The sequence below is a fragment of the Mus musculus genome, chromosome 15, assembly GCF_000001635.26.
Source record: "Mus musculus strain C57BL/6J chromosome 15, GRCm38.p6 C57BL/6J".
Lineage (NCBI taxonomy): Eukaryota > Metazoa > Chordata > Mammalia > Rodentia > Muridae > Mus > Mus musculus.
The window spans coordinates 39512111-39524735 of record NC_000081.6 but is presented as its reverse complement, the minus strand read 5'-3'; the positions used below and the strand labels follow the sequence as shown (position 1 = coordinate 39524735).

Sequence of the window (12625 nt, the reverse complement as noted above, 5' to 3'; positions counted from 1 at the left end):
GATGTCTGTGCTCAGTTTTGTCATATAAAACAGTAAGATAATAAGCATAGCTTTTGTTCTAGCCCACCTTCGTTCCTTTGTGATACCCACTAATCCACAGAACCACTCTAGGAGGGAACCAAAGCCTCCACATTAGGCTGACACATAGACACACTCTCTGGAGTTACTCTTAGCACTCAGCAGTTTGCAAACAAAAGGCCTTCCTCACAGGCAATATTCATCCTCTAGGGACTTGACCTTATGCTATAAACCCAGGGTCCACCTAGTTCTTTCTTGATATCAATTTTATCCTTTCCTTCTAGTCGATCTCCATTCACTTCTGACTTCTGCTGACTCACAGAGCCAGTGACTCTCTCCACCATAGTCCTCACAGCCACCACACTTTACCAAGCAGAGAAATGCTGGAGTTAATGAGCCTTATTAGTCATAAGAAGGTATGTCACAGATATCTACCTAGCAGTCCACCAAAACCCTAGAGGACTTACCTTCTTCTTAGTAACCCATGGAACGTTCCCCAAAACTGACCATATACTTGGACACTATGCAAGTTCAAACAGATACAAGAAAACTGAAACAACACTCTGCAAACTATATGGCCATCATGGAGTAAAGATGGATTTAACAACATAAAAAACAGCAGAAAGTATATAATCTGATGGAAGCTCAACTACTTCTGAGTGAAAATTGGGAAAAAGTAAAAGAAGGAAAATAAAACCTTTTAGAATTAAATGGAAATAAAAACACATACATAAGCCTATAGGAAACAATGAAGGAGTTGACACATAGCACTAGGTGCATACACCAACAGACAGGAGAGGTCTCATACTGCTATCAGCATATTCAAAAGAAGAGGAAGAAGAGGAGGAGGAAGATAAGGAGGAAGAGGAGGAGGATGAGGAGAAAGAGGAAGAGAAGGAGGAGGAGGAAGAGGAGGGGAGGGGGAGAAGGAAGAGGAGGAGGAGGAAAAGCAATGCCCCCGAAGAGTAGATGACTAGAAATAATAAAATGCAAGGTTGAAGATGTGCAGCACAGTCTCCATGTGAGTCCCCTAACAATTGGAGCAGAGGCTGACTCTGACCCTTGCCATTCTTTGGAACCTTTTCCCCTAACTGGGCTGCATGCCTAGCCTCAGTGGGAGAGGATATGCCTCGCTCACCTGGGATTTGATGTGCCAGGACCAGCTGGGACCCATGGTGGGGAGGGGCTTCCCTTCTCAGAGGAGAAGGGGAAGATGGAATGGGGGAAGGGAGGATATAAGGATGGGTCTGGGAGGAGAGGAACTAGTGGAAATGTGAGCAGATGTAAAGTGAATAAATAAAGGTAAAAAAAAACATAAACAGAATTCACAGCTGAGACAATGATAAAGAAACAACAAATAATAATAGAATTAATAGAATAGAAGAAATGAAAAGCTTTGGGAAGAATAAAAAAATTCAAATTAGTAAAGAAAATAAATAAGGGATGAAACACACAGACATTACAACAGATACCAAGGAAATTCAGAGAATCATGAGGACTTAGAATCCTGTATTCACCTAAAGAACTGTTGTTTTTCATAGATATGACCTTCTAAAGCTAGATCAAGAGACAAGAAACAAGTTAAACAGACTCATAACATCTACTAAAAGTAGTGGTTTAGAATCTCCAGTGAAAACTGTCCAGGGACAAATGATCCAACACAGAATTCTCCCAGTCTTTCTAAGAACTAACATCCATATTCCTCAAATTACTATGGAAAAAGAATTGAAGGGACATTGCCTAATTCCTTTTTTTTTTTTTGATATTTCTTCATTTACATTTCAAACATTATCCCCTTTCCCTGTTCACACCCCTCCCAGAAGCCCCCAGGAGCCCCCTATCCCATCCCCTCTCCCCTGCTTCTATGAGTGTATTCCTCCACCCACCCACCCACTTCCCTCCCTGCCCTCAAATTCCCCTACACTGGGACATCTATCAAGCCTTCATAGGACCAAGGACCATTGATGCCTGACATGATGTTGGCTACAAATGCAGCTGGAGCCATGTGTATTCTTTGGTTGTGGCTTAGACCCTGGGATCTCTGGAGAGGCCGGGGGGGGGGGGGCTGGTTAGTTGATATTGTTCTTCCTATGGGGTTGCAAACCGCTTCAGCTCCTCAGTCCTTTCTCTAACTCCTCCATTGGGGATCCTGCGCTCAGTTCAATGGCTGCCTGCAAGCATCCGCCTCTGTATTTGTAAGGCTCTGGCAGGGCCTCTCAGGAGACAGCTACATTAGGCTCCTTTCAGAAAACATTTCTTGGCATCCACATTAGTGTCAGAATTTGGTGACTGTATATGGGATGAATCCCCAGGTGGAACAGACTCTGGATGGCCTTTCCTTCAGTCTCTGCTCCATACTTTGTCTCCATATTTGTTCCCATGAGTATTTTGTTCCCCTTTCTAAGAAAGACCGAAGCACCCACACTATGGTCTTCCTTCTTCTTGAGCTTCATGTGGTCTGTGAATTATATCTTGGGTATTCCAAGCTTTGGAGTTAATATTCACTTATCAGTGAATGCATACCATGTGTGTTCTTTTGTGATTAGGTTACCTCACTCAGGATGATATTTTCTAGTTTCATCCATTTGCCTAAAAATTTTATGAAGCCATTATTAACCTGATACAAAGCTACAAAAAGACAACCAAAATGAAAATTATAGGCCAACACCCTTATGAACAAAGACGCAAAAATTCTCAATAAAATACTTGCAAACAAAATTCAACAACACAATAAAAAGATTTATCCACCATGATCAACATGGCTTCAACCAAAAATTAATAAATTTAGTCTACCATATAATCACAATATAAGACAGAAACCTACATAATCTCATCTCATCACATGCAGAAACAAAATCCAGTGTCCCTTCATGATAAGTTTTGGAGAGATTAGGGCAGTGGTTCTAAACCTTATTTATGTTGAAAACCTTTAAGACAGTTCTTTATGTTGTGGCGACCCCTAACCATAAAATTATTCTCATTGCTACAACATAACTGTAATTTTGCTATGAATTGTAATGTTAAGTATTTGTATTTACTGATGGTTTATGCAACTCCTGGGAAAAAGTCATTTTACCTCCAAAGGGGTCCCAACCCACAGGTTGAGAAATCATGGAGACAGGGGGCAAACCTCAACACAGTAAGTCGATTTACATCATGCTTACAAACAACACCATGCTAAACAAAGAGAAACTCAGTATTTCCATTAAAATGAAGAATATAAAGATGTGATTTTATGCCAAAAATAAAATAAAATAAAATAAAGACCTTAAAAACTCTGTGAGGGCCAGGAATGGTGGTGCATGCCTTTAATCCCAGCACTTGGGAGGCAGAGGCAGGCAGATTTCTGAGTTTGAGGCCAGCCTGGTCTACAGAGTGAGTTCCAGGACAGCCAGGGCAATACAGAGAAACCCTGTCTCAAAAAACCAAAAAAAAAAAAAAAAAAAAAAAAAGAAAAAGAAAAAAGAAAACCAAACCAAACAAAACAAAACTCTGTGAGGAAAATTCTAGAACTAATAATCACTTTCTGCAAAGTAGACACAAAATTAACATGTAAAAATCAGGAGCCTTCCTGATACACAAATGAAAAACAGAAAAAAATCAGAAAAAACAACAATAACAAAAGTACTTGGAATTATTGGAACCTAGCAGGTAAAAATTTCCCTAATAAGACTTTGTGACACTGATGACAGAAGCTGAAGATGCTCTCTGTAAATGGATCAGGATTAATATTCTAAAGATGGCCAACCAACAATAAGAATACTACAGATTCAATGGAATCCCCACAAAATTCCCACACAATTCTTCACAAAAATTAAAAACAAAATCTTCAAGTTCATATGGAAACACAAAAAACAAGTGTAAGTAAAACAATTCTGAATAGTAAAGCATATTTGGAAGTAATGCATAGGAGATTTCACATTGTATTATATCTATAGTAGTAAAAGCATCATAGTATTGATATAAAAATAAACATGTTGACCAAAGGAATTAAATTGAAAAATTAGACATAAGTCTACACACTTACAGACACATGACTTTTAACAAAGAAGTCAAAAATACATACAGGGGTGGGGGAAATGGGCATATTCACTAAATAGTGCTAGTCAAACTTGATAGTTGCATATAGAATGAAAATGGATCCATATTTACCACCCTGCACAAAACTCATCTTGAAATGGATCACAGACCTCAACTTAAGAGCTGGAACCCTGAATCTGACAGAACAGAAGGTGGAAAACAGTCTTGAGTTGACCGACACAGGAAAGTACTTTCTGAACAAGTTCCCAGAAGCACATGTGTAAAATCAAAAATTAGTGATTGGAACCTTATGAAGGTAAAAGGCACAGCAAAGCACACTCACTGGAGCAAAGGAACAAAGTGATAGCCTACAGGAAGGGGCAAAGTGTCTATGAGTAATACCTGTGATAGAGGGTTAGTATCTAGGATAGTTTTATTAGATGTTTTCTCTACTTACATTTCAAATGCTATCCCCTTTTCTAGTGTCCTCTCCAAAAATCCCCTATCCCCTCCCCCTCCCTCTGCTCCACAACCCACCCACTCCGTCCAATGGATTGTGCTCTGTCCAATGGATGATTGTGAGCATCCACTTCTGTATTTTCTTAGCCATGGCATTCCCCTATATTGGAGCACATGATATTCACAAGACCAAGGGCCTCTCCTCCCGTTGATGGTTGATTAGGCCATCCTCTGACACATATGCAGCTAGAGACAGGAGTCCCACCATGTACTTTCATTTTGTTTCTTTGTTTTGTTGGTGGTTTTATATTATTATTATTATTATTATTATTATTATTATTATTATTATTATTATTATTTTGCTTTTTTGAGACAGGGCTTCTCTGTGTAGCCCTGACTGTCCTGGAACTCACTCTGTAGACAAGGCTGGCCTCAAACTCAGAATCCGCCTGCCTTTGCCTCCCAAGTGCTGGAATTAAAGGCGTGTGGCTCCACTGCCTGACCCACCATTTTTCTTTGATTGGTGGTTTAGTCTCAGGGAGCTTTGGGGGTACTGGTTAGTTCATACTGATGTTCCTCCAAAAGGGTTGCAGACCCCTTAAGCTCCTTGGGTACTTTCTCTAGCTCCTTCATTGGGGACCCTGTGCTCTGTCTAATGGATGATTGTGAGCATCTAGTTCTGTACTTGCCGGGCACTGGCAGAGCCTCTCAGGAGACAGCTATATCAGGCTCCTGTCAGCAAAATCTTGTTGGCATCTGCAATAGTGTCTGGGTTTGGTGGTTGTTTATAGGATGGATCCCTAGGTGGGGCAGTCCTGGAAGGTCATTCCTTCAGTCTCTGCTCTGAACTTTGTCTCTGTAACTCCTTCCATGGGTATTTTGTTCCCCATTCTAAGAAGGATCAAAGTAGCCACACTCTTTCAGACAACATATGAACTCACAGAGGAATGTAATAGAATTCACAAGATGTGCACAGGTTCAAAACAGACAATATTCTGACACTGAGAAGGGAAAGTAGATACAGAGTCACAATCTTAACCAAGAAGCTGTTTGCAATCGGTACCTTCTGGGAAAACTCATTTCCCAGTATATAGATTGATACAGACTTCAGGGCAGGTCCCATGCCAGAAGTAGGTACCCAACAGAAATGGACTCAATGTTTCTTGTTGTTTGTATGTTTTTTTTTTCTTTTGCTATTGTGTCTTACTGGGCTTTTGTTTGTTTTGATTTTCCATTCTTTTCCCTTTTTTTAGGTACTTATTTTGAGAGAGAAAGCATGAATTGGATAGAAAAGAAGGTGGGAAGGTGGGAAAGATCTGGAAGGATTTGGGGAATAGGAAGTACATCATCAAAACATATTGAATGAAAAATAGTTAAAGAAAAAATTATAAATTTACATAAATAAATATAAGCCCCGTTCATGGTTATAGCACGCACATGTGCACATGCTCAAACACACACAGATGTGCACGAGCACACACCACACGCACATTTATAAATGCAGGCACATCAGGAAGAAGACCTTAAAGTAGGAGGGCTTATTGGGAAGCGGTAGGACTTTGGAAGAGTAGGAGGGACATAACTAAGAGAGGGTGGGGAAGCCATGCAATCAGAATTCATTATACATGAATAAAGTTGTGAAAAACTAAATAACTAAAATATTATTAATAACAACATCTAGTGTAAGCTATAAATGGCCTTGAGGATGTAAGGAGCATGAGAACCTTTCTTTCTCTTCTCAGCAACATCCATCCACCTTTGCTGAATGCCAGGAAAGCATGATCTCCCTCTAATATAGGTGATTTATTTATTTATTTATTTATTTATTTATTTATTTATAGTATTAGACTTATTCTACCCATAATTCACTGGAACTTTCCTTCTTCAGAATAAGTTACATAAGATTGAGATGAAAGAGTGTTCCACAGATTGAACATTCTTACAGACAAGCTTATCTACTATGGAGGAGTAGACTAGTTATCTTTAAACAACAGAGCAGGTCAATGCACATCAAATTAGTCTCATCTTGAGAAACACAAAAGTAGGAATCAGGTTGTGAAGATATATACAAAAAAACCAGTGTTAATTATATATGGGAAGTTAGCAAAGGAATATGATGGCATCTGTAATAGCTCTCATTTTTAGTAATAAAGTTTACATAATTCCTAATGAAATAACTTTCGGGTAATAAAAAGATGATTCTAGTCCATCAAACAGAATCATTTATATGCATTACACTACTAGAATATATTCCCATAGTTTATTAATGATTCCACACGTATAGATAAAACAAAACTAAAAGGGAGTTATATCACATAGACAGGAGCATGCAACTCTACACACAGACTCGAGGTAAGAAAATTATACCTTCCATCCCTGTGGTGATGGTCAATGGTCTGACTGTGTCGGGAGCGAGGTAGAGTAAGAAAGTGACTGCAAGCATGGCAGAAACAAGAATAAAATGAGGCTCAGGAAAGAAGAGAAAGGTATAGCTTAGTTCTAAAAGTCAGAATCAAACAGATAATAAGATAGTAAGCAAAGCAAATGAAAACTGCTACTGGAAAATCTTGGCCATCTTCTCGATGCCCATAGAAATATGCAGTAAAATCAACCAAATATTCTAAAATAAAGTGCAACAAAATATAACATTTAAATATTTTAGTTAAATGATAAAAGTAATTGGTTATTACTTTAATATATTGAGCACTATTTAGCAATTGTTATATTACAAAGATGTTTTCCTTCTTTTTAGGAATAAAGATGAGAAGAAAAATAAAATAATAAAGTGACCAGCAAGCTTAAGGGCACAGAGGTAAGACCTAAGACCATAATGATTAGAGTATTTCCTGAGGTTTTATTTTTCTTTTATTAATCCTAAAGATAAGAGGCTTTAAAGTTCCATTTAATAAAGAACAAATTTACAAACTCATAATATTCATTAAGTATATTGAATACTATGAATTTTTACATTTATTATATATGTACATAATACTATATATTTATTACATGCTATTAGCTGTTTCATTTCATGCTTCCTTACCACTGTAAAAAAAAAAAAATCAAAGCAACAATGCCTAACTGTTGAAGCATCTGAAGTCGATTTTGTTTGTATGACACTAATTTAAAATTTTCCTTCTTAAAATATTTATTTCCTAAACAATTATGGAAGGTGATCATTGACTTTCAGAGAACAATGCAAAGAAAACTAGAACTCTGTCAACATTCATAGTTCTACCCCTAAATCGAGAGTACCGTGCATGCACACACACATGCACGTGCACACACATTTTATGACCCTGTAATCCTGCTGCAAACACGCCCTTGCTCCTTCGTAACCCCACTTCCATTGCTCGTCTCAAGCTGTTGCCTCCTTCTCATATTTTTTAGTTTAGAGAGAAACTACTGCTTGCCTTTAACTTTACCTTTCCTTAGAATTGCACCAAATCCTTTGCACTCTTGCTTAGGTTACCCACACGTGTGTCATGTAGACATTCCAGGAAGGCTCATCTAATTATGAGGCACTCTGTCAGTTTCAACAGCTAGTGATGTACTGGTGGAATGGGGCAGGCAGTGGAACGGCATTCTAAAAGCAACTTTCTAATCTAAGTGTTGTTGTTACTACTAAAGAAAAACTTGTTTAAAACTGATATGGTAGAATCAATATATCAGAATAAACTAAAACCAGCATGGCTCTGGGTGGAGAGGGAGCAGGAAGCTGACCTCCTGCTCATTTGTCCTCACTGATTTCCCATGGCAGCCTCTCGGGCTCCTATGCCTTAGTTAGCTTTGGCTAATATAGGATTGTGGTAATGTTTTACTTTCAACTATTTATTTACATTTTTACTTAATAAACCAAGTTTTAAGGCCTCAGAGTTCAATAATTTTATAACATTCAAATCTCTCCCTTGCATCGCTGACACAGCTTGTATCAGGTTTCTGCATCTACTGGAATAACTTCCTGACCTTCAAACTGGTTAATGGCTCTGTCAACTGAGAAGCAAGAATTCCAATACAATCACCATTTACTGTGAAAATTGTAGGCGTGAAGCAACGTTCTTTCCATAAATAGAGTCTTCTGCTAACACAACCACCCATCCATGAGGCCTGAGCGTGCATGATCATCGCAATCATCACGATCATGAGGATCGTGTCCACGCTCACTCTCTTCCCTGGACACCTGGAGATGCTCTAACAAAACTGTTACTTTTGTTTGCTGAGAAATTATACTAAGTTCTGAACTCCTGTGATCTCAGCAGGAGTCCTTCTGGAAACAGCCTGAGATCTCAGAACATAGTAACTTCAAAAGTCACTAAAATGCCTATTATAAAAGCAATAAAATGTGATTCTCAGAGAAGCCCATACCCAGGTTCTAGAGGTTTTATTTCTGAATATCTATATTTTTAGCTTTTGTACACAAATACTATATTAAAACACATTTATTTAACCCCAATTCAAATTAGTCCTTAACTTCTTCAGTATTCTAAAACAATATGTCCTGGTTTGAGTACAGCTGAGGTCCCTAAAAGGTTACAGGGATCCTCATGTACTGGGGATGGTGGTGTGGAGCTGTAATTCCCCACATACCACCAGTGATGCTAATTTAAAATTGTATTTGTGATGCTAAAATCAAGCTTTCTGGAGTAAAAAATGATCAGTATAAAGATGCATTGTATGTTTTTGAAGGGTTATATAATACTCTCGAAATTCTCTAATAGTAAATTAACTCCTATGACTAAAATCTTAACAAGAGTTCTAAAGTCACACATTCATGTCTTCTTGCAAATCATATTGCTAGCTGGAGTAGTCATCTGGGTTACTAAAGAAACAATAGTTCCAAGTTTTACTAAAGTAACATTGTGAGGCAAAGGTGCAAGGGGAGGCAGTAAAAAATAAGAGTAATCCATTTACTATGTATTATTTTACTTAATAATCTTATGGAGCCGGGCATGGTGGCGCACACCTTTAATCCCAGCACTTGGGAGGCAGAGGCAGGCAGATTTCTGAGTTCGAGACCAGCCTGGTCTACAGAGTGAGTTCCAGGACAGCCAGGGCTACACAGAGAAACCCTGTCTCGAAAAACCAAAAATAATGATGATGATGATAATAATAATAATCTGTATGGAAGTGTTTGACTTATGTGTAAAGACTTTCCTTTTAACAACAGAGTAAGATATTGACTAATGATAGAATAATGCAGATATATAATCAAAGACCCAATAAAATATAGACACATAATTCTTACCCATGACCCATAAAAAGAATATGATGCTTCATCCCATGCACCCACCACTGAAGTTCAGCAAAGAACTATAATTAATTTAAACAGCAACATATCACATGGAATATGGTTCAGTATAAAAGTCTGTCTTCTCATACAATTTTCCGATATGCCAAAAATGCTGCTTTTCTCCACGCTCCATGATGTGTGGATGTGCTCTGCCTCTGTAACTTTGCTCCTATTGCCTGAATAAACATTCCCCATTTCTAAGTCAACTCAGGCCTCATCTTCTACATGTTTTCCACAATGCCTAAATTAATTAATTTCTCATTTTTAAAATTTTAGTTTGTTTCTTTTCATTTTGTTATTTCAGGTTAACTGCTAATCTATTAAGTATAAAATATGTACAAGTCAATGTATTTTTAATGTAATGTATATATTAGTTTTTTTCATTATCTACAGTAAATTAGTCTTTTGTTTTTGAGGCTGTTATGTTGTTCAGTCTCCAGTGAACTAGCTATGTAGTCAAGGCTGGCTTTGAATGCCTGATCCTTCCTCCACCACCTGCTGAGTACTAGGATGATAATATGCACTGTCACAGTCAACTAACAGTACAAACTTTTGATAAAATATGTCTATGTGCTATACATATCTGAAGACTGGCTGCCTGACAAGAAATATAAAACTGTCATGGAAAGCACTGTATCAGTTAATTTGTGTGATTATTTATAAGACATTTTATAGATACACAAACAAAACACTTGACATTCCCCAAGAATACTTAAAATCCTAAATACAAACTCAAGACCCTTGGGTTTCAAATCCTACAGAAAATAATACATTCAATTAAACAAATTAACAATTCAATGCTAACAAGAATGATGTGTGCATCTTTTAAAATCCCTAAATTACTAACACTAGGAAAATTCTTTCTTCAGTTTGGGAGGAAAAGTTTATTTGGCTGTGCTTTCAGAAGGAGAAAAGTTCCATCATGCTGGGAAGGCCTGGCAGTAAATAGAAGGCACGGGAGTCTGAAAGCGGAGCACGCCCATCATTAACCACAGCGGGAAAGAGTGGGAATGAATTGAAGCCCTTGGATTCCCAAAGCCTGTCTCTGGTGAAATATTCCCTCCCAGGCCTCATCTCCTAAACCTCCAGCACAATCCCGCCAGCCAGATAGTGTATACTCGAGTACCCAAGATGATGAGGGACTTTATTCATTCAAACTGGATCAAGCAAAGATACAGAGAGATCTTTAAACTAACAATGTATGGTGGTTTGAATAGGAATGTCCACAACAGATTCACAAGTTTGAAGGCTTAGTCATCAGAGAATGGTTCTATTTGAGAGGGATTAGGAGGTGTGGTCTTGTTGGAGTAAGTGTGTCACTAGGGATAGGCTATGTGAACTCATGTGTCTCTCTTCCTGATGTTCATGGCTCCAGATATAAAACTCTCAGCTACTTCTCTGGCACATAGTGCCCGTATGTCACCATGCTCTCCACTATGAGGATGAACGGAATCTCTGAAACTGTAAGCAAGCTCCAGTTAAATGCACTTTCCCTAAGTGGTGCTGTGCTTCTCTAGCTGGACCCACAGCCTACTGGGAAGCCAACTGGACTACATTCAGGGCAGGCCTTCTAAGTTAATTCTTCCTACAAATTTCTCAGAAATACAAAAAAGTATACTTTATAAATCACCTAGACATATCTCAAACCCAATTAAATTGAGCATATTCACAACTCTATGAAATGATATTCATAAAAATAAAACAAGAGTACTTCAGTTCTTTCTCACTTTAAAAAGGACATTCTGGTGCATTTGATTTCTGTTTAAGACTTAAGACTTAGACTAGAATACACATTAAGGGAAGCTATTATACAACGAATTTTGTTTCCTGTATTAATGAATTGTACAGATGATCAAAATAGTTCTTGAAATGCATTCTATTGTTTGTTTTTATTGAAATGAAATTGTACTTTACGTAATGTTTTAAAAAAGATTTAAGACTGATCCCAACGAAGATGTTTTATAAGTCTATAACAGTAAGGTTATGCTACTCTTAACAATTCGTTAGATCATGAACAATCATAATAACATTTCAAGTGTTTGTGGTGATTAAACCTAATAATATGTGCCTTAAAATACTGACAAAATATTATGAGTTTAATACAAGAGTAAAGTGTTATTTTGTAATTTTATTCTATCACATTCTACAAGTATTAGGCTAGTTTTGGACTTCATATTATTCCACTTTTTTTTATTAAGTGATCACTATATGAAAGCTTACAAAAACTTTAAAATCATTTAGACAATTTTATTCCCTCAATAAATAAATTTTCAATGGCTAAGAAGCTTGTGACAGCTATATAATTTGAAAAGCAAAGAAAGTTCATTAACACTTCATTAGATAACCAAAATTCCTATTGATTGTTTTTATTACTTGTTCTACCTCTTCAGCCATGCCAACACGGTAATCTACTTTTACTACTATTGTACTTGATAAATATATCTTCCCATAGGCAGCACAATCGCTGATTACAGAGTTTAAAAAATTTAAAAAGCAAAAAAAGTACTAAGTAGTTTGTATTTGATACTAATAGAGATTAATATAATAACTCTATGTTTTCATTTTTGATCCTAGACACAAAAAGTAGTATTAGTTTGACACTATCCATGGAGAAGATACCCTCCATTTCGTCTTTTGGAGACACAATGAAATTCTATGACTGGGTTGAGTACTAATTGTGATTCAAACCAAATAATTTCTTTTATATATCCTAACAGTCCGCAGATTTTAAAGACAAAGGAATGTAAATATTTTTTAATATTATATTCAACCTTGTCTTCACTTATGAATTTTTAAAAAGTCCAATGGTATATATATATATATATCCAAAGATTGAATTAC

General features: G+C 37.2%; 1 protein-coding gene across 52 annotated transcripts in view; it reads right to left on the bottom strand.

Moving 5' to 3' along the window:
* Rims2 (regulating synaptic membrane exocytosis 2) overlaps positions 1–12625 on the bottom strand; it is a 486087-nt gene that overhangs the window by 159637 nt on the left and 313825 nt on the right. For 35 of the 52 annotated variants that reach the window (NM_001256382.1, XM_017316372.2, XM_017316375.2 and 32 more), the window contains one exon: positions 6865–6930. The exons of the other annotated variants lie outside the window; for them this stretch is intronic. In NM_001256382.1, coding sequence (NP_001243311.1) covers positions 6865–6930 — 66 coding nt within the window. The remainder of the gene's footprint in view (positions 1–6864; positions 6931–12625) is intronic. 52 annotated transcript variants of the gene reach the window in all.